This window comes from Cheilinus undulatus, linkage group 22, assembly GCF_018320785.1.
Source record: "Cheilinus undulatus linkage group 22, ASM1832078v1, whole genome shotgun sequence".
NCBI lineage: Eukaryota > Metazoa > Chordata > Actinopteri > Labriformes > Labridae > Cheilinus > Cheilinus undulatus.
The window spans coordinates 9,618,067-9,640,422 of NC_054886.1; the positions used below are offsets into that span (position 1 = coordinate 9,618,067).

Consider the following 22,356-nt stretch of genomic DNA (forward strand, 5'->3'; position numbering starts at 1 on the left):
TCAGGAGATCAGGTGTCACAAACCTCCTTCTCCCCTCAAACAAGCCTGTGATGGTAAAATTAAGATTAAGATATACTTTATTAATCCCTGAAGGGAAATTTACAGTTTACACTCTATTGTTGAACACGGCTGAAATGCATGCAAATACATATGTGAAAACAGGATCCCCATTGACTAATGTCAGTGATGGCTCTACTGCTTCCAGTGAAGCACTGCTAGGAGCTGTTGGGGGTTCAGTGCCTTGCTCAAGGGCACTTTGACAGTACTCAGGAAGTGACTTTAAACCAAAGTCCACATTTGGTCTGACTAGGACTTCAACAACCCTCTGATTCCAAGTTCTAACAAAGTGTGTTGCACTGGGAATCTCCCATGTGGCAAGAGATCTACCACGACGAGGATGGGATTCGAACCCACGCGTGCAGAGCACAATGGATTAGCAGTCCATCGCCTTAACCACTCGGCCACCTCGTCTGTTATATAATAATGAGTCATGTCTGAAAATGACATTACAGGAAAAATCTTTCTGAAAATCCCCTGAGATTAAAGGGAAACTTTACTGAAAATTCCACCCAAAAATATAGAGCTAATTCCACCCAAAATTTCAGATCAAATTTCAAATACATTCCACCAAAACTACATTGGAAAAAAAAACATCCAAACAAATTCCCTCAAATTTCCAATGCTATCCAAGAAAATGCCAAGGGCATCTCCCTCACAAATTTTTAATCAAATTCCCCCCCAAATTAAAATAATTTACCCAAATTCCCATGAAATACCTAAAAAAAAAAAAAAAAAAAAAAATCATCCCCCCCACCCCCTCCAAAAAAAGAAAAAATGTAGAGAACCAAAATCTTCAAAATATGAACACATTGGTGGATACAAAGATATGAACTACTTTAAAAGAAAAAGTAACTTATGTGTAATATTTTTCAATGTCACTTTTTATCATGGAAAAACAAAAACAAAATCATATATAAATATATTAATCTATATGACTTACTGATTGATTGTTATGGATTTATCTTCTTTTGGGTTTCCATAGAAACCAGCTTACTTGTAGCATTCTATAATAAATACTGATTAAAAAGCATTTGTGTCTCTGTAAGTGTATATTACATATATACATATCTTTTAAAGTTTCAGGTAGTTGGCCTTGGCAGGAAAGACTTCATAAATCCAGACTGATTAGATCATTATAACATTATAATTAGATGAATTGTGAGAAAAAAATTAAGCATTGCCCTTTAATTGTACTCCTAATTCCTCCACCTGCCAACAACAGCGGCTGGTGTCAGAGATAAAAAATGAGGAAATGTCAGTGACACCTTGTAGAGTGGGGGAAGGGAGGAGGAGGAGGAGGAGGGAGAAGGAGACTGTCCCCCTCCCTCTCCTGCTCCCTCTGTCTCCTGCACACTCACACTCTAACATTCAGTGTGCCAGCCATCAGCAGCGTCTGACGGCTGCATCCTCTGCTCCCTGAAGCACCACGGCTTCTCCAGCCTCCTCCTCCTCCTCGCCCTCTTCTGTGTTGTCTGCTGCTGACTCTCTGACGGTCTCCTTTGTGTCTCCACGGGGGTCGTCGTCGCCGTTTCTCCCTTTTTTTAGGAGGAAGAGGAGCACCATGGACATGATGGGGAACAAAGAGAGACGAGGCGTGAATTTCAAAGGCTTGCTGAGGAGGAACTGGCTGCTGATTGCCACGATTATCTCTGTGCTGCTCGGTATGTGGGTGCATGCTTGAAATATGTGATGCTTTTTATTAATGTCACCATTTTATTCTCATCCTCGCTGCTGTTGATGCGTGCATCCTTTTACCATTCAGTGCTGCTCTCAGCTGCTGTCACTGCTGAATAAATCATCCTCTTCTGCATCTGCATCCCTCTGCAGGACCAAACAGCAACACTAAAAGCGTGTTAAAGACATCAAACATTTTTTTCATGATTATACATCATTAAATAAATTAATGCAGGCTGTGTGCAGAGTGTGTAGCCTCTGTCCTCTCCCCCCGGTGTGTCTGGATGTGTCTCAGTCAAACGTGACCAGACTAAAGGGACAGATGATGGCGCTCTGAGGAGTCAGTGCACAGAGGATGTAAAGTAGCAGCTATCAGCAGGTGTTTCAAACAGGAAGGCTTCAGGAATACCATTTAAATTTAGTTTTTACTCATACTTTTGTCATGTTACCTTAGAATGCTAACCCTTTATTCATCCAACTAGAGTTAGTTTGTCTGCTGCGTGTCTAATCTATGCAGACGAATAAAAGAGGAACATTTTAAAGCTCCAGAGAAACTTTTGGGTTGTGTGGATTTGGCGCCCCCTTCTGTACCTCTTTTCTCTGTGCACTACATATTTAAGCATGCCCTGATAGTACACAACCCAAGCAAGCATCAGGGACAATATCTGCCTGATTACACCAATTATTATCGTACTATCTCAACAATTCACAAGAAATGTAGTGAGATGCAGCACAACACAGTGTGGCATTTCCCCGTCACTCTGTTCATATTTTCCTCTCTGTCATGGACTAGGAGCAAGTAAAGAGGGAGATGATAAGGCACCAGGAGTGTCTGACAAGAAGATTTTTCATTTTTTTTTTTCATTTTTCTCACTAAAAGGAGCCTCCTAACCCTTCTGTATCATGCTGGACATTTTTGTCCAAAAGGGTGAATGTTTTACTTCAAATTTGCAGTTATTTTGTCTGTGTGGCTGCAAATGGCATGGAGTTTTATTTGATCAATTTTGAAATTCCAATCCAAGCATTTTTAAAGGGTTTTTATTTTAGTCAGTGCAAAATAAAATTGTTACAATGTCACTTACCAGACACTTTCATTCAAAACGACTTACATCTGGGACAGGTGTTCCTGGCATGAAGGATCCTGCCCAAGGATCCACACTGGACACTGTTAAAACATTTATTTAGAAAATTATATAGAAATATTTCTTCCCCAGTTTTTCCATATGAACTCTTTTCTTCAACCTCCTTTTAAAACTACCAAATATTGGAATATTTGGGGAATTTAAGATAATTTAAATGCAAGTTTGAAAACATAAAAGTCACTGTTGTTTTAAATGATAAATGACAGAAAATTAGCTATTTTCTAAAAATATAAATATCAGGTGGCTGGGGGATTTTTATCAACCATGATTAGTTGTTGAGTAGTGTTTCAGATAAAGGAGTTTGCACCCTAAGCCTTTTGTGGACAAATATTCCCACTTTTAATAACTGCTATAAATTTACAGATTATGTTTTGCAGTTTCTATTGACTTAAATCTGTCAGTCAACTTCAGTCCTAATCAAAACCACAAAATCTTAAATGATCAGGATTTTAACCCTTTGAAGGGATTCTTCAACATTTTGGCAAATTCGCCCATTGCCATAATTCCTATAGTCTTAGTAATAGGTTCGTTACCTTCAGTTGTAAGTGCAAGCTGTTTTTAGATTGGCCGCTGTCGAGTTCGGACCTGCTGTGCCAACTCAATGTAAGCAGACGATATTCCAGCTTTCCTTCATCAAACTCATCAAATACACAATCAAACAACTCCAAAACGCTCTCGTGGACAAGTTGTGACCTGCACATATCACTGTTTTATATGAAAAATGACACAAAAAATGGTGGGGTATTTCTTTAAATTACAGCCTTGGATGTCTTAAAAATGATCAAGAAAATGTTTTTAATGCATGCATATTTTTTGTAGCATCTGATTTAAGATTTTACTCCCTAATAAGCCATTTGTGGACAAAAATGTCCCATTTACTCCCATTATATTAACAGTTTTTAAAATCTTTGCATAAAACCACTGATTTTATTAAAAGCAGTTTATCATGCTTAGTGTACAAACCTAGATGGCGCTATTTTCCTATGAAGTACATGTAACTTCTGAGTGGTGAACAAGCAGCAACCGCTGGTCCTGAAAAATGAAGCCAATGCAGAAGTGCAAAAAAATGCAATATGGCAAGTGTCCACTTGAGGCTGGCTGCAGAAACACCAAAGTCACGTGGACAACACATGTTAAAAAGCTGTTTTTTTACGTTAGAAATAAACTGGTTTACAGGTTTATTAGCTACTGTCTTCATGAGCACACACTGTACAGGGTGGGCTGTTTAAATATATAATATAAAATCCTCACTACTCACTGATTAGCAGGTCTCATTTGACTGGCAGATAGCTTGATAGGCAGAAGCTACCTATCTGTCATCCAGAATGATAGCTTTGGTGCTAGCTTAGCTGACAGGAAGTCGAGCTCAGTGGGCGGGCTCTTGTCTGCTGTTAGCTGATGACACACAGGCTTTGTCCAATTCTTTTCACAGTCTATGGTGGTGAGACAGCTATAAAATATACTGTAGTAATGCTATTTTTCAATTTCACTGGAAATAAAGTTTTGATTATCATCCAATTGATGCAATGATCCGATTTTTTGTTGTATTTTTCAACAATTTTGAGATTTACAGTCAATATTAAAAGTTAGTGCCTCACAGAAGGAAATATCCAACTACTGACACGGGTCCTTGTGTTTTCATTGCACTTTTGTGATATACTTCTGTATTGAAATGTCTAAAAAAACCTCATTATGAGAGCTTAAAAACTTTTTAGCGATATTTGTAAGGTTTTTTGAAATTCATGTGTTTCCATTACCAGCTTTTTTATTACACTACTTAGATTTTGTGCATTTCTAAAGGTGATGGAAACGCAGCTACTGTTTGGAATCAGCTCTGCACATCTGCAAAAATGTGTTTTAATAAACATAATAGAGCATACTGATCAAACTGAGGCATAAAATGAGGCAGAAATAATCATATTTGGGCATTTATGGCCAAATATTTCTTAGCCCTATACCATTTGACATTTTATTAACAGTTCAATAGGAAAATTCAGTCCTGGTACCATCTATCAATAAATTCCACACTCTTGTCAATTTTAACTGTTTGCTGTGCAAAATGTGGCATTAATTTTTCTCAGTTTAGGTCTTAAAAAGTCCTCAATTTTATTTTTTTTTAATTGTGTCAAAACCGTACGTTCAGTGTTTCTGTTAAACTGAGACACTGCTTTTGAAAATGCTTTACACACTTTATAAAATGCTTTGCAGGTGTCTGATACTGGCATCTCAAGTGTTTTTTTTTTTTACTTTCCGTGAATGAAGTGTGCACTACAAACATTACAGTGGGGAATTTGCGGACAAGATTATTTATCTAGCTCTGGTATGTTGTAAGTTTCATGCCGCTTTGCTGTCCAGATAGGGGTAGGACCTACCAGCACAGACCACGAGACTTCAAAGGGTCTATAATGTCTAGTGTAAACTCAAATAAACATGTCACATGTTATACCTTTTCACCTATAACCTAATTTTTATCCTCTAATCGTTTGTGAAGAATTGAAAAGAATAATCCATACTATGTTGACTGATAAACTGCTATAATAGCTTATGATGTACCAGAAGAGGCTGGAATAAAATAAGAAATTAAATAGCATTAGCATGCATCTGCAAGAATCAAAACTGGGCCATAATCTCACATCCATAAGGGGTTAAATGTTTCCACAAGCTTTACCTGTATTTGCAAGTCCTGCAAAAAAACAAACAAACAAACAAACAAAAACACTTAGAAAGCTGAAGTTTAAGATCCAGAATTAAAATCCAATGAGTAACAAATTAATTCCTATCTAAAGTTTTGACTTCATGGTTGCTACACTGCAGGGTAACATATAAACACATGTATAAAGGCTATAAAGCCGGTCACTGTGGTTCTTCTCTCTGGGTTTAGTCACAGGAACAATTCTGTCATTTTCCCCGAGGTCCACATTTCTTCCACCTCACTATCTTTGTTTTTTAACTTGACTCAGTTCAAGGTTGAGTTACAAAACATCATCCGTGGGCTGAGAGGAAGCATTTTACCGTCTGCCTCTGCTGTAAAACCATAGAGGGAGTCTTTATTATATAATATGAGCTGTAAAGTGAAGGAGAATGGACTGGGTCATCTCTGAAATAAGGAAAGGCAGGCAATAGACATGCAGCAGAACACAAGTATAGCTCCAAACCGTTCCATCTGATGACAATCAGAGGTTTGTGGATATATTTAACAAGAAATGATCATAAAGTATTCAAAATGTGACAGACGAGGCAGGAAGCATTCATGTTTTTAGGGCATTATAAAATCTGCAGAGACGTAGGCAGAGGCTAGATATTTTCCAAAGCAGGTTGTGCAACAATGATGAGGTGGGCTTGAAAAGGCCCATCTTTGATGATCTATGGTGGAAGCTGCTGAATTAGACTACTTTCCTTACAAACATTTTATACCATGGCAACCAGCTAGGTTCTAACGCTAAAAAAGGCAAGCATCAGAGGCAAATTTGCAGTGATACCTTACAGTAAAATATTCAACAAATGGTAAGAGTGCCCCGGTCGCCTGCTTTCAGCACTGTGTAACTTTGGCAGCTGTTTTCTCACATGCAGTGTGTACGTCATTGGCTGTTGTGGGTACTCTGACAGGGCCAGCCCAATCCACAGATGTAAATATCATATCAAACGTGTTTGATATGTAAAAGTGATATATGGGGGAAGTCACCCCCCAAAATTGGCCCAAAAATCACCAGTCTAGCTTCAAGATGCTCCACCACCTGCTTACTGAGAAATTGTTGCTTAGTCCCATTTCTGACTTTTACCCTTACCCCTCGATTTTCAGTGCCCAACTGAAACAGATACAAGATGTAGTGGTTAAGCCGTCCCCTACAAAATGGGACGACCTTTAAAGCTCCTGACATGTCATCAGTAGTCCACAGCATTTATGTAAACAGATGTGCAAACAATACAGGACATTTCTACTATAAGTACTTTTTAAAATACTTTATCCAAATCAAAGGGATTGTTGTCTTAATTTTCAAATCTTGCCAGTGATTCCCAAGGCCTTCTGGGAGATTTCCCATTAGGGCTGAATGATTTGCAAAAAATAATCTAATTGCAATTTCCATCCCCATTATTAAGATTGCTATTAAATATGCAAATATTCTTAGGTTCCTCTTTTTACATATTCCTCAAAAGATTTAAGCAATAAATCATTCTATATTATAACCTACATTTAGTCAGGAACATGCTCATCATATATTTAACCATTTTATTGCAAGATGGATATGCAGTTTTACTTGGCAGAGAAGGCTCTGCTCAAAAGATGCTCTCTGGGTTAGTCAGCAGCTGCTTTGACTCTCTAGGGCAGGCCTAGACAATTAGCAGCCGTGAGGCCACATTAGGCCCAGAACCAACCCCCAGTGGCCCAGCCTGTGGTCATGCCAGAGATGCAGAGGGCAACCTGTTTTGCAAGTTTTCATAAATTCCCACAGTATTTCAGACCGTAAATGCAACACTCTGTGTAGCTTATCAACAGTCTACCCACAATGCACTGCATTGTTTTGAAGTATGGCTAGCCATGCTGACAGAAGTAGGCCCAAAATACAGAGTATAAAGCGTCCTTTTCAACTGTAGCTACAACTGTGCAAATCTAGTTTTATGCACTTTAAGATATGCCTGGGAGAGATGTGACCAAAATTATTATTTACAGAAGTTCATTTTATTTTTTTTCATTCTATTTATTTTTTTTATTCAAGTGGAAAAAAACATTTATGCTACCTCAGGTTATGTTGAAATATAGCTCTGTTGCTGTGTTTTTATGCACTTTTTTTATGTACTTTTGTCATGTTAGTAAATTTAAAAGGGAGACTATGAATAAAAAATGCATATTTTTCATCAAATTGATCTGTATTGATTCCAAACTTGACATTACCAGCTGCTTACTGGGTGCCGAACATGTCCAGTCCGGCTACATTTCTTGATTTTAAAATTTGGCTCAATTGAATATATCATTGAATAGCCCCGCTCTAGGGCGTGCATAGTTAGAAACCCCCATATGGATGTTACAGTAATGACAATGTGTGTTAAAAACAATGAAATTAATTCAGAATCAATTATCCATTGTAGTATGAATCTGAATATGAGGGTGCAACAAGCTTCAGGCTATAAAGGCGGAGGCTGGGGTGGAGGAGGTGAAGCTTTGCCAGCAGTATGTCTTATTTAAATGGGCCACTGTGTTGACAGTTGAATGTTTGCATAATGTGCATAAAATCTCTGCAGCTGCAAAGATGGATAAATAAAACTGGTATTTTGACACATTTCAAGTTAAAAAATATTGCAACTTTTGTGATTTGTAAATTGCAGCACGTCATATCAGAATTTAATCTGATTTGCAGCGTTGTTCTAAAAGCGTTTGAATGAACTTTTGAAACAATTTTTCCCAGGCAAAACTAATGTGAATTTCCTCATCCATATCCTTCTTGGTGGGCGTACATGTGAAAAATTCCGATTGCCGTCTTTTTTGCAAAAAATTTAAGTATAATCAACTGATGATCAATATTTATCAGCTCACTCTCCGGCAGAATTCACTTGTAACAGTCACCACGGTTTTCTGTACAAGCAGGAAATGTAGTGGTAAGACCAACTAAACCAAATTCCTGCATGTTGTTGCTTTAATCCTCAGTTTTATTTCAAAGCAATGTAATGATGTGCAATATTACAGCACTGAAACCTTCATTTAAACACGTATAGAAAGAGAGTAAGGTTTGCAGATTCAGCACTGATTTTACAGTCATCTTTATGATGCTCTGTGTTTGCATGATAACACAAATGATTGTGTGGAGTTCATTAAATCGTTGAGAGTCACATGTGTGTTTTATAGCTGTGAGATATGAACCAGTGTGTGCTGAGCTTCATTAATCCTCCGCAGATGAAATTTCACTGAGCTGGGCAATAGTTAGATTGTTCTGCAGAGCCAAGTCTTTATTTTTTAGATGCAGCACCTATAATTGCCCTCCTTATAATGAAGCAGCCATGAGCTTGTCCATGTAAATATGCTCCTGTAACCATCTACTTTGTGTTGTGTTACTCTTCTGTCTGTTTCCATGTTTCAGGGATCAGTTTGGGTGTCGTGGTCAGAGAGTATTCGTCCCTCTCACACCTCCACAAACAGTACTTTGGTTTTCCTGGAGAAGTCCTGATGAGGATGCTGAAACTCGTCATCCTACCACTGATTATTTCCAGCATGATTACAGGTAACTTCAACATGACTTCTGTGGTTGTAATCTTAGCAACGCCGCCATTGAAGTCACAAATTTCCCCAAATATTCAATTTTTGTTGCTTCTTTAGTAAAAGGTTTCAAACTGTAAACACCCTTTTCTTAATATAATAAGCCTTTTCGTATTTCTTACCAATGTGGATGTGCCAATTGAATTAAGTCAGATTTTCAGGAAACTTTTGAACTCAATGATAACTTGTTAAGAAACTTTAAAGCATCACAAGAAGGTGAATGTTGGTCAGGATGTCCCATTTCTGTGGACAGGTTTGGCTCTTGGTCAAAGAGGTGTATTGCAATTAAAAGCCTTTCCACGCATACACTGCGCTCCTGAGTCCCCATTACCCTCTCTGATCCCTGTGTCTGACTCTATGCACTGTCCCCCCAAATGACTGAGGGCATAAAAAGAAAATAAATCTTTAAATACAAGAATTTCTTCTTGTGGTTTCCCTGTGGAGGTTTTTAGAAACAGCCAACTGGGAGGAGACCTTGGGGTGGACCCAGAGCTAAGTGAAGAGATTATACCTCCCATTTGGGCTGGAAATACCCAGAATCTCTCAGGAGGAGCTGGGATGTTTTGCTAGAGATGTCATGTTGCCACTGCAACAACAAAGAAAATGGATGGATGGATGGCTGGATGGATGGATGGATGGATGGAATAATTGATGGATGTAAAAATGGATTGATGGGCAGACGGATGGGTGAATGGATTGAAGACTGGATGGATGAATGGATGCAGGGGTGGATGGATGGATGGTTGGATTACTCGATGGATGGACACATGGATGGATGGATGGATGGATGGATCAATGGATTGGCAGATGGATGGTTGGATGGATGGGTTGTGGCTTGATAGATAGATTGATTATTGAATGGGTATGTTCACAGACAGATGGATGGCCATACAGCTGGAAAACTGGATGCATGGTTGACTTGATTGTTGGATGGATGGATGAATGGATTAATGGATGGACTTTAGAAAATGTTTGTTTTTATTTATGTATCCTTTATTTAGAAACCCCCATATCTGTTACCTGTTGAGATAAGCTTTAAAAGTTACAATCCTTTTTCATATCATTGTTTTATCCTCAGGTGTTGCAGCCCTGGACTCTGAAGTATCAGGAAAGATCGGCCTGCGAGCTGTGATTTATTACTTCTCCACAACCATCATTGCCGTTATCCTTGGTGAGTTAATTTTGTCCCTCGCTCCGTTTCTACCCACAGATTTCATGTTTCTAATTCTCAGTCACGAGAGTTAAGTCTCTCAGATGGTGTTGTCCTGAGGGTTTTCCTCCTCTTTTAGGTATTATTTTGGTGATGACCATCAAACCTGGAGTCTCTCAGACAGCTGAGCACATTGACAGAGCGGGGACCACGCCTAACGTCACCACAGTTGACACACTGCTGGACCTCGTCAGGTGAGTTCTTAGTAATAGGAACCAGTAGGAATCTACTGTGCCTCATTTTCAAAGACCATTTTCTCAAGTTTGTTCATTTTTTGTTGTACGCCCACGGCTGACATGTTTATCTGCTGCTTTATCACCCACTGCATTTTAGTGACACCGTCTTGGCACTTCTTTGGACTGCATCTTACTTACATAAAGAGTTAATGCAGTAAATCATCTGTTAAAGAATCTGTGCTAATGTCTGCTATATTACTTCATCAGAAACATGTTTCCAGAAAACCTGGTACAGGCATGTTTTCAGCAGGTAGGAAGGTTTGCACATCTATTGTCTGAATCCTGTGATTGCACAGTGGAGCTGCAGGGATCTAACCATGTTTGATGAACTTCCCTTCAGTATAAGACCAAACGTAAAGAGCTGGAGCCTCCAAGAGTTTCATCCAACACCACCACCACCACCACCATCCCACCACTCACAACGACTCTCATCTCTGTTGTAGAGGTAAGTAAACACCTTTCTCTCTCCATGCAGAGCAGTCATTACCTTAAAACAACAGATTCTTACTTCTAACTAGTCCAATTTTTGCATATGACAATAAAGGTACCCCTCTAATGTGGAGGCTGCTCTCTCTGTCTGTATTTCTAAATTAGGGCGTCTTTTTTATTATTTTGAAGCGTAACAAGCAGCCTTATTGACTGGTTGGGACTAAGATCATGTAGATTTTTTCTGATGTGTCCTCCAGTTGTGATCACCCATGAAGTGTTGTAGTTTTAACCCCAACATACAAAGACTTCCTTGTTTTATCCACCTACGTCACTTACCGTTTCATGTTTCTGCACCTGGAAACCTCCATTAGATCTGAACGCATCAGAAGACCCAATAATGAGCTGTAAGTGGCAGTGGGTCAGCGGTGTGTGATCCTGTGAAAAGCTTATCAATGGCTCTTTAGAGACGTGAAAGCAGCTTCTTGGCCTGGTGTTGCTTCTCTGGAAGAATCGTCTCCTTGTTTCCTCTCTGCAGAACATTACCAAGGATTATAAAATCATCGGGGCGTACTCCGATGGCATCAACGTGTTGGGGCTGATTGTGTTCTGTGTTGCCTTCGGCCTCGTCATTGGGAAGATGGGCGAGAAAGGACGAATCCTCCTCGAGTTCTTCGATGCCTTAAATGAAGCAACCATGAAACTGGTCCAGATCATCATGTGGTATGTGGAAAGAATAACTTATAGGTCTGGGCTTCCAAAGGGACAGAAAATAGAAGCTACGTGAAATGGTGGTCATATGTTTGGTTTTAAATATGAACAGCTGCAGTGCTGGACTAAAGATGGACCAAATCACTCAGTTACAGCTCACTGCTTGTTTTAAAGCCCCAAACAGGCTGACAAAGACGCTCTACAAAGTGAGCACACTTGCTGCATGTTGCTGTTATTGCAGACATCAGACTGGGAGTGGAGAGAATACACATCTATCTCATTTGAGTTTGATTGGATGAAATGTCCTACCATTTTTTTTTTAAATTACCAAAGATGTTGTAAATATCTAAATTTTATATTTTACAACAAAAAAAAAAACCTGTGAATTCAAAATGATAATTAAATGTCAGGATACAGAGCATAAACCATGATTTAATTAATAAATGGTAGAATAATGTTTGTGTTGTTTTAGTCTGTACCTACAGACTTAAGTCAGCTGAAGTCTCTTTCTTCATTGTCATTCCTTCTACTTAAGAGTGTTCTCTAAGGCTTGACATTTTAGTTCTGAAATATATACTTAAATATCTGGATTAGGGATTCACAATAAGCATCTGTACTGTATATTGCAAGTATTTCAGATAATTTTATCATTCCAATTATAAAATATTCACCAATAACATACACCAATAATAAAAGACGCTCTTCCACTTGATGAGACTACAGATTCCAAAACAGCAGGTGGCACTGTGGTATGTGGCTGGCATTTAGCCCAAGAGAAGAAGAGACCCAAGAGTGTATGGCTGCAGCCTGGAGACCTCTCTGATACAGCCTCTCACATACAGACCTCCAGGAGGCAACCAGGAAGCCACAAAATGAGCTTCTAATTTGCAAGATAAAAGATCCTGTTGGTTCATATTTGGCTCCATGAGCGTCTAATTTTCAAAACAAATGATTTCTTAAGATCACATTTGGCTAACTCAGGAGCTTCTAAATTTGGTTACTTTACTTTGATTGTCTATTTATGGTCATATTTTAAATTAAATTATGAGGCAATAGCTCCAATTTTCAAAAAAAGGATCACATCTGGTCCCATTGTGTGTTTATTTTGTATGTGTCATATTAAATCAAGAGGAAATACTTATAATTTTCAAAATAAAAGATTGTGTCAGGATACATGAAATGCACTTTCATGTTCATTTTAAATTTGTATTTTATATCAAATTAAGACAATATACTTGGTTAAATATACATTTATAAATAATTGTATATTTTATATTTAAGTTGTGGATGGGACAATGCCTTTTAAATGTTTTTTTTCTTGGTTACTGATGAGATTAACTCCGACCTACGTTTTTTTCTTCTACTTCTTCTTCATCTTTTTAGCTAACCTACTGAAGGTGATGATAACACCTCTCCTACCCATATAAAATAATTGTTTCCAATTAGTCTGCCACTGCAAATACACGCTGCTATGGGACGGAGGCAAGAGGTCTGTATGGGAGAGGGCTGTATCAGAGAGGTCTCTGAGCTGGAATTTTTTTATTTTGTTTGTTTTTTTTTCTTTTGGGTGCTGTTTCAGCTTACTTGGTAGAGCAGGTGCCTATATACAGAGGCTACAGTTTTCAAACCACTGGTTGCTGGTTTGAATCCTGGTGCTGTTTGGTCCGTGTCCCTTCCACATTCTTACTCCATGTTTCCTTTCTCTCCCCAAATGACCTGTCCAATAAAAGCAAAAAGCACAATTAATAACCTTTAAGAAAAACTGAGGAGTCTTTTAAACAAAAGCTACACTTCAGGAGTGTATTTACTAAACAGTAAACCACTGTTTTTATTTCATGGATGGATTTCACATAAAGAGGGAGAAAGGCTGTTAAAAAGTGGCAATACCTCCCTGGACCTGCAGGCGATTCCCTTGCAAGTTGCTTGTGGAGTGAACTAGGAAGGCCATTTTTAACAGCTTTTCTCCCTCATTATGGAAAATTAAACTGTAAAATAAAAATGCTGTAGGGTATGCAGTGTTTAAAGGTTGCATTTAATCAATGGATATCACCTATTTTTATTTCTACACTTCTATTATAAATGTTTTCTTTACTGAATTATCAACAGTAAAGTTACTGCTTTGTTTTAAACATGATTTTTTTTATGGAAGAAGAACAGAGTCTTGTGGAGCAGAAGAGCATGACTGAAATACGTAGAAAGTTGTTTTGAAATGAGAATGTATAAAAAATTGCCATAATCTCTGTTTATATGACTAGAATGACTGTAACATTGATGTGTTTTTCAGCTACATGCCAGTTGGGATTTTGTTCCTAATTGCTGCAAAGATCATCGAGGTGGAGGACTGGGAGATCTTCAGGAAGATGGGTCTTTATATGGTGACCGTGCTGAGTGGGTAAGCTGCTGTCCCATTACTCTGTATCCACCCACTCCACACTCAGAGATTTACGGCTGACATTTGGGCCGATTCTCCGTCCAGTGATACAGTAAAATGTGAGCTCTGTGTGGGCGCTGATAAGGGCCAAGGACATTTAAAACTGCTCGACCTGCAGATGCAGTAATGAAAGCCGTGCTCACGCCTCTAAATCTGAGCGACACCAATAAAGAGCGTACAGTAAATCGCCATCAGGAGGGTCATGAGGTGAGGCCGGGGTTCTCCGTGTTCCTGTGATGATATGAACAAACTTTGTGGTAACGTCCTGGGTGCAGCATCATCCTTATACCTTTACACTTCTTAAAGCATTATTTCCTAACAGCAGTGAATCACGGTGGCTGTGATTAAAACTACAATGCAATATAAACTGAAAAACAAAGAAATACTTTTATTAAAATCTTTATATATGTCAAAAAATGGGAAATCCCATGAACATATTTATCTTTAATACCTCATGAGGGATTTGTCATGACAAAAATGTCCAAGAACACAATGAGAGCAGGGTTGTGGCTAATCTGGAAAACTGGGGAGATTCCCATGGCCTTGGCTGGTTTTAGGGCTACTGACGTCAGTGTACAGTGACTGAAAGGACAAAGAGAGATATTTGAGGAGCCTGGTCAATCAGAAGTCTTCCTTTGGAGGTCTTCTAGACCAGTGGTTCCCAACCTTTCTTTCACTGAGCACCCCCCTTACATACCTAGGAAGAGCTGCACCCCTCCCAGGACCCACACGGAAAAAGTGACATTATGCTGTCAAAATCCACATCAATATGAATTGTTTTCATTGTTTAAAGCCAAACAAAGTAGCCCAAACCACATGTGTTACTAGCAAAAGACCTTGATATGAACCATCCATATGGGTTTTAGCATGATTTTAGGTAGTTTGGGTGAACCTAAGCACACAGGCCATCCCGCCCCCCCTGAAATCTCTGGTGCCCCCCAAGGGGGGCCCAGACCCAAGGTTGGGATTAAAGGCTCTAGACCACTGACCATTTAAAAGCTTTATCAAGGTTTTAAGTACCTCTCCTGGTCTGGCTCCACAAACAGAAGAAGACCTTGTTGTTTTACTTCTACCTTGGTTTGGTTGTTTTGTATTCAATACCACATTAACTAGCCAATTTAAGGTTGTCATTATACCGGAATTTCAAACTTTAATACCATACTAGAGAAACTGAACAACATCAATTTCTGTTGCAACACCACAGCAACAAAAATTAGAAATCCTTGAGAGCCAATATTGTGCTATCCCCATCTGATTGGCTACACAGAAACACACGCCCACAACACAGACACATCTATTCAGCCACAGCGCTAATGTTGGCAGAACAGTGAGGAGGAAATATCCTCCCTTTATTCTGTGCTGTTTTTGTGCAGGGAGGGGACACATCACTAGGAGACGTGCAAAACATCTTCTCTGCCAAGACAAGCTTTCGGTGTGGCCTCTGCTCTGGTTTTAACCAGAAAAGTAGTCCAGGCGTTCCTACAGCAACATCCAAGCTAACCGCTAATGCACTAGCAGGCCCTAGATATACTGGACAAGCCCATCGTAATGATTGGAAACCCATACCAAAGCAGACCAGCAGTAGAGCGCTGGCAGCACAAACATCTTTTTGTCATGGAAAGCATGTTGCTCTCTACATGTTTAAATAAAGAGATGTCGTCTAGTTCAGACAAACTGCTGCTGCAGCTAAGTCAAAGCTAATCACTCCATTAGCAGGCCGTGTATACAATCACTCACAACAACTAACCCTTTCCCTGTAACTATCACATACTCATGCCAAAGCAGGTTGTCAGAAAAGTGACAATATTGTTTTCTGTTGCAGAAAGCTTTCTGTGTTGCTCTCTGAGTGTGCTTTAATAAAGGAATGCTGTCCATTTCTGACAAAAGTGCCGTTATGGCTAATTTTGAGCTAATCACTCCCCTAGCAGGCCTTTTATGCAAACATTCACATAGCAAGTAACCCTTTCCCCCTTAACTATCACATACTCATGCTGAATCAGGTCAGAAGAAGAGTGAAAACATCTTTCCCAACATGAAAAGCTTTTAGGAATGTTTTTATTCTTTATTTTATACAGAGCTGTGGTCCAGTTTCAGTAAAAAGGTTGCAATACTAAAGCTATATCTGGGGTATTTCCAGCAGTGGAGGCAGCCATTATAGGGTTTTCACTACAACCAGACCAAACTCTGTATGGTGTGGCTCTGAAGGTACCGTCACTGAGTCAGTCACTGAGTCAGTCACAGTCACAGACAGAGCCATCTGTAGGGCTGACCTCAGTGGTCAGCCAAAAATTGCAGGCAAACTTTGGAGGTCTTCCAGGCTTGTCCATGTGGGAGGAGATCCCAGGGCAGACCCAGAACATGCTGCAGTGATTGTGTATCCCATCTGTTCTAGCATTGGTTCAGGATCCCCCTGGAGAGGCTAGGAAACGTTGCTGGGGAGAGGGATGTTATGGTGAATTTGTTAATTGGGATAAGGAGAACAAAATAGATGGATGGTTAACAGTTAACGTTTATCAAACCAGAGGTACAGTTTTACAACTGGCCGAGGCAGCTGTAGACCAGCTACTCCTGTGAGCCATACCAATATTATTCTGTGATTTGATGAATTTTGTTTTGTAATGTTTCCTGTTTTCTCCCACAGTCTCGCTATCCACGCCACTGTCTGCCTGCCGCTCATCTACTTCATCATCGTGAGGAAGAACCCGTTCACATTCACGTTGGGCATGGCTCAGGCTCTGGTGACAGCGCTCATGATCTCCTCCAGGTCCGCTCTAACTCTACTCTAACACCACCTCGCCTTAACAGAAACAGATAACTCTTTGGCTCATATTTTTAAAGAGCTTTCCCCTTCCTCGTCTCGCAGCTCTGCCACCCTGCCCGTCACCTTCAGATGTGCCGAGGAGAACAATCGCATCGATAAGCGGATCACTCGCTTCGTCCTGCCAGTTGGTGCCACCATCAACATGGACGGAACAGCGCTCTATGAGGCGGTGGCTGCCATTTTTATTGCCCAGCTAAACGACTACTCCCTGGATGTGGGTCAGATTGTCACAATCAGGTACACTACCACATAAATGGAAAATGACTCAATAAAAACTACTGAGGATGCAATAAAATACAAGTACTGATGGGTATCAAGGAAATACAAACATGATATGACGTCAAGAAGGAGGTCAACACCCCTTGATTTATGATGCACCCATGCAGTGAGTCATAAGACCTCAGAGATGACACAGGGGTAGGAGTGGACACTGTGAGTAGATAGATGGTATGAGAGGCTGCTGGATTAGTCAATACAGAGGGGTAAGAGTGAAGTCCAACAATCTTTAATCCAAAACAAAGGAAGAAACTGAGATAAAAACAAGGAAGTTCAACATGGAAAGCAAACAAAAGAAGGACAGGGTGAAGAGTCACAGTTTGGGAAAGTACAGGTAGAAATGAACAGTAAAAGTTAATATCCTTCAAAAACAAGAGCAACTCAAAAAGAAAGGGACAACTTTGACAGTCATATCCACTCATAACCTGAGTCCATTCACCAAGTCTCGGAGCTTCCACACTAGAGACCTGTAGGACCAGTCGCACTTCTATCAAACCTTGGTATAGACCAAAAAAGGGGGTCTCTGCCAGCTTTTACTCAGGTTCAGATTTGGTTGGTTTGATGTAAGAACACAAACTAACCTTGGTAAGGTCTTGCTGCAGGAAGCATTGAGTTTTTTTATTTAAAGTAGCTATCATAGCCAGTCTTGATCCGCATTATGGGTAGGCATGTTAGCCTTTAGCTACAACAACAGCACCATGATCAATCATGATCACAAGTGGACTTGCAAGCAGATTTACACGAATCAGCTCCACTTAGCTCAGGAAATCAGGGTTTCTGAGGTGTACTGAACAGCTGTGCATTAAGGCATAAAAGGGATGCTAGCAGTACACTGAAGTGAAGGTACACGAAACTAAAGGGGACAAAAACTGATGAACAAAGTCAGTGTCAATCCATGTAGTTGTCTGTCAATTCTGTAAGTGGATAGTGTCTTTGGAGCCAAAGCCAGGCACAAGACAACTGGTCTTCATTTACTTCTGGGATTTTCTTGCAATAAATTTCCACCAATTAGAGATATTTTTCCTCTTTTATCAGTGTTAAATTTGTCAACTGAAACTCTGACTAAAAATGCTTGTTGATTACCTGTTTTGATTACTTCATTGATTAAGCTTGAGGTAGGGAGAGAAGCAGCAGTAAACCCAGAGCAGAGCAGGCATCAGTGACAGCAGAATGACATTGATTGAGTTAGATGCAGAATAAAGGAGGAGCTGGGGTGGAGGAGGGTTGCAGAAAAGCAGATTGCAAAAGGAGCATCAAAGAGTAGCCATGGTAGAGCAGTTTAAACGGAGCATCGTGAGTGGGATTAGCCAATAGCTAACTTAGAGTGAATCAGCTGGCCGTCAGCTGATGAGGGCTTGGGTGAGATTAGCTAATCCCAATTATATGGCAGTGCTTGACTCATGCTTGTTAACTTTTATAACAGAAACTCTGATGAAAAGTAAGTTTAGTTTTTATCAAGGAGACTAAAATGTTAGAACTGGACTGTTGGACATTTTAGTTTTTAGTCACTTCAAGTATCTACAGTGCTCAGGAGTTCACGATCGGCTGCTTTATCTGTTACATAAAGGTTCTGTATGGATGAACAATTGTTACTTATATAGATAACTGGTCTCCACATGCCAGCCTGAGGATGTCCTTTAGACCGAAGTCTTCCACTGTGTCCACTGGCTTGCAGTCAGTTGTCTCCCATTTAGCAATTGCTGTGGTTCATTTCTGGGAGTGTCATCCAGTCATTTGGGCATTCAGAAACCGCTTTCTGTCGGCTTTAGTGAAACACCTGTCTGCTGACATCAAGCACCTACATGCTTGGCACGTAGGTGAGGGCTCAAACTTTTTTGATTCCGTCTGACAGGGTGCATAATTTTAAGCTTTGAACTGAGCTGTATGGGAGTTTTTAAAGTGAAATGTAGAGGTGTCAGTGTTTTTCCATCACAGAGATAGCAGGACACTGGCTTAGCTACAGCATGCTAAAAGGGACAAAAGGGAGCATATATGGTGTTCAAAAAGTCATAGTGATTTATGCAAATAGATGGTAAAAATATATATGTAAATCATATTAGTATAAAACCTTTATCTTAACAGTTATCGTGCTGCACAGAAATTATGCAAACATGTAAAAAACTGGTCTGTGATTCAGACCAGAACTGCGGAAACTGAAGTAAAAAACTTTATCAGACCATCCAACTTATGAAGTTTTAAGACTCTTCTTCTTTTGTTCCTGACCTTTTTTTAAACTTGGAGCTAATTTCTCTCTTTTTCTGAAGAGTTTAATGGTGTTGTGTCTTATTTGTTTAGTATAACAGCAACAGTGGCGAGTATTGGAGCGGCAGGAGTCCCTAACGCTGGGCTTGTCACCATGGTGATCGTCCTAACAGCTGTTGGCTTACCTGCAAGCGACGTCACTCTGATCGTTGCTGTCGATTGGCTGCTGTAAGTTGGTTTTCTTACTTTCTACCTGCAGAGTTTCCTTTTTTCATTGGTTGATGCTGTTGATTGATTTTTGTTCTTGTGTTTCAGGGACCGTTTCCGTACGATGATCAATGTTCTTGGCGATGCGTACGGAGCCGGAATCGTCCAAAAACTATCAAAGAGGGAATTAGAGAGGATGGATCTGACGTCAGATGTGGACGTCGCCAACCCCTTCGCCCTAGAAGCCACTTTAGATGACGACGAGTGCGAGAAGAAATCCTACGTAAACGGGGGCTTCACCGTCGATAAGACTGACGCGATCTCGTTCACTGAAACGTCCCAGTTTTAGCCTTGGAGCGTCTCAGAGGAGCAGAGAAAGTGCCACGCTGCTATGGGTGTTCAAACCTTCCTTCATGTACCTGCACCATGACGAGAGAGGAAACCTCCCTGAACCAGCCCCATCCGAGCTCAGACGTCAGCAATAGCAGCCTCCATTAAGCTAACCCGAGATGATCACGCTTCACGTCGGACATTTACAACCACGACTAGATTAAAGTGCTTCCTTCTTACTATCAGAATGTGCCAAGATGAAGAGAAATCTGTTTTCTTTAGAACCAGTTGGCTCTTTCTGCAAAGATGCACTCATCAGAAGAGCTGTGTTCATGAGAGAGCATGAGGATGTTTATTTAGAGTGTATGTGAGTACGAGTGGTTATTTTACAGAATACCTATGAAACACGACTTAAAGCAGTAATCCGGATGTGAAACATCACTTTATTTACTCCTTCAGTAGACAGTTATTCTCTAACATTTATAAATGACCTACTTCTGTGTGAGTGTTGAATGTTGATGTCCCATAATGCACTGCTTGTATATCTATCCATATGTTTAAACTGTGCCAAACATAAAGAAAGTTTTTATGAAGCTGCATGAAGCAATATGTCAAAGAAACGCTACCGCCGGCTGCAGAGAGAGCAGGTTTTTTATGAAGACTGAAAGGGTTAATGGAGGCTTCTGAAGTCATGAAACACTGTGAACTTTGAGGACATTTTTCAGAACATTTATGATTTAATTTTAAAGTTTATAATCATGAATCATGTCTGTGTTTAGGAAATGACCTTCTCAAACAAATCCATTGTTGCTTAATAGATATAAAGATGGAAAGACACTGGAATACTGAGTAAATGGAGTGACTTTTTTCACTTTTGCTTCCATATTTCACTGTGATTTAAGGGTTTAACTATGGCGTGGATGTGCTGTAAGGTCAGTCCATAGTCAAGTTTAAATAAAGCATTTATGGTTTCACATTACACACAAAGAACAGGCCTATGTGTACACTTCAAAAACTCTAATCTAAGAACGAGTTTTTGTCTGAATATAGTCAAGAATATCTCAAATAATTTATTCTAAGTGGCATCAATGTGGTGGGTCTAGAAAATCATCACATTTCTACATTAAAAAAGGCAGAAATTAAGCTTTTGTGAGGTCCACAATCAGCAGACAGTGAAATTACATTGGTTGGTCAAGTAAAGGGGTCGAGGCGTGTTGCCCTTATGAGATTCACAGGAATCTTTTCAGCAAGAGAAATCTAACCAGACTCAGTGGACAAGTTTGAAGAAAACTTCCCAGTGTTACTGAGTCCAACAGTCTCGCCTAGACCAGTGGTTTCCAGTGTTTTTCTGTGGAGGCCGTCTTGTGCATCTAAGAAAAGCTAAGCAAACCCCCAGACCCCCAGGACCCTTAAAAACAAGATGACCAAAGAAAAGACTAACACTCAACAAACTTAGTCATAAACAGCCAATGTTTTAATGTAATACAGGCCAATATTTATGTAAGATATATTCAGATATTTACAGCCTATCTATGCTGTTATTTAAAGACAATACAGACTGATATTTACAAATTTAACAGCCAATGTTTACAGCTGATAAAGACCTATATTTACGGCCAACATAGGCCTTTATTTACAACCAGTATAGGCCTATATTCACAGCCAATAAAGACCTATATTTATGGCCAATATAGGGCTACATTTACAGCTAATACAGGCCAATATTTACAGTCAATATAGGGCTACATTTACAGTAAATACAGGCCAATATTTACGACCAATATAGGCCTATATTTACAGCCAATAAAGGCCTACATTTACAGCCAATAAAGACCTATATTCACAACCAATATATAGGCTTATATTTATAGCAAATGTAGGCCTACTGGCTTATATTTACAGCCAATGTAGGCCTATATTTATGGCCAATACTGGCCTATATTTACAGCCAATATAGGCCTGTATTTATGTCCAATGCAGGCCTACAGTATATATACAGCCAATACAGTATATACAGCCAATGAAGGCCTACATTTACAGCCAAAACAGGCCTATGTTCAAAGCCAGTATTGGCCAATAATTACAGCTGATTTAGAGATATGTGAATGGCTAATATAGGCCAATATTTACAGTCAATGGTGGCCATATTTACAGCCGATAAAGGCTAATATTTTCAGCCAGTTGAGTTCAGAGTCACAGTAGCTTTAGGGTAAGATCTACAGCCAGTATATGCCAATGTGTACAGCCAATATTGGCTTATTTACAGCTGATATCTACAACCAGTATTTACCATAGGAAACTCTGCCTTTAAACAATATATATAATGTGTCAATACTTTGTGTTGAAACAAACATTGACCACTGCTATCACCACCTGTAAAAAT

The 22,356-nt window shown here is 39.7% G+C and overlaps 1 protein-coding gene and 1 non-coding gene across 2 annotated transcripts; one reads left to right on the plus strand and one right to left on the minus strand.

The window, feature by feature from the left end:
• Positions 1 to 389: 389 nt before the first annotated feature.
• On the minus strand, positions 390 to 471 carry trnas-gcu. The gene has a single exon. It is a non-coding gene; the product is annotated as a tRNA-Ser (tRNA).
• A 968-nt stretch (positions 472 to 1,439) lies between these two features.
• slc1a1 (solute carrier family 1 member 1) lies at positions 1,440 to 20,844 on the plus strand. Its single transcript, XM_041778692.1, has 12 exons — positions 1,440 to 1,721; positions 8,948 to 9,088; positions 10,202 to 10,294; positions 10,413 to 10,527; positions 10,777 to 10,819; positions 10,910 to 11,014; positions 11,534 to 11,718; positions 13,991 to 14,098; positions 16,779 to 16,901; positions 17,001 to 17,195; positions 19,530 to 19,664; positions 19,752 to 20,844. The coding sequence occupies exons 1-12, from the start codon at positions 1,622 to 1,624 to the stop codon at positions 19,990 to 19,992; spliced, it is 1,584 nt and encodes a 527-aa protein (XP_041634626.1). The 5' UTR covers positions 1,440 to 1,621; the 3' UTR covers positions 19,993 to 20,844.
• Positions 20,845 to 22,356: the final 1,512 nt, after the last annotated feature.

Excerpts from the sequence above, each read along its gene's own strand:
- slc1a1 (XM_041778692.1), top strand. The coding sequence starts at position 1,622 with ATGGACATGATGGGGAACAAAGAGAGACGAGGCGTGAATTTCAAAGGC. Across the intron at positions 10,528-10,776 it reads ACACTGCTGGACCTCGTCAG|AAACATGTTTCCAGAAAACC; the intron begins GTGAGTTCTTAG and ends TTACTTCATCAG. Across the intron at positions 11,719-13,990 it reads CTGGTCCAGATCATCATGTG|CTACATGCCAGTTGGGATTT; the intron begins GTATGTGGAAAG and ends TGTGTTTTTCAG.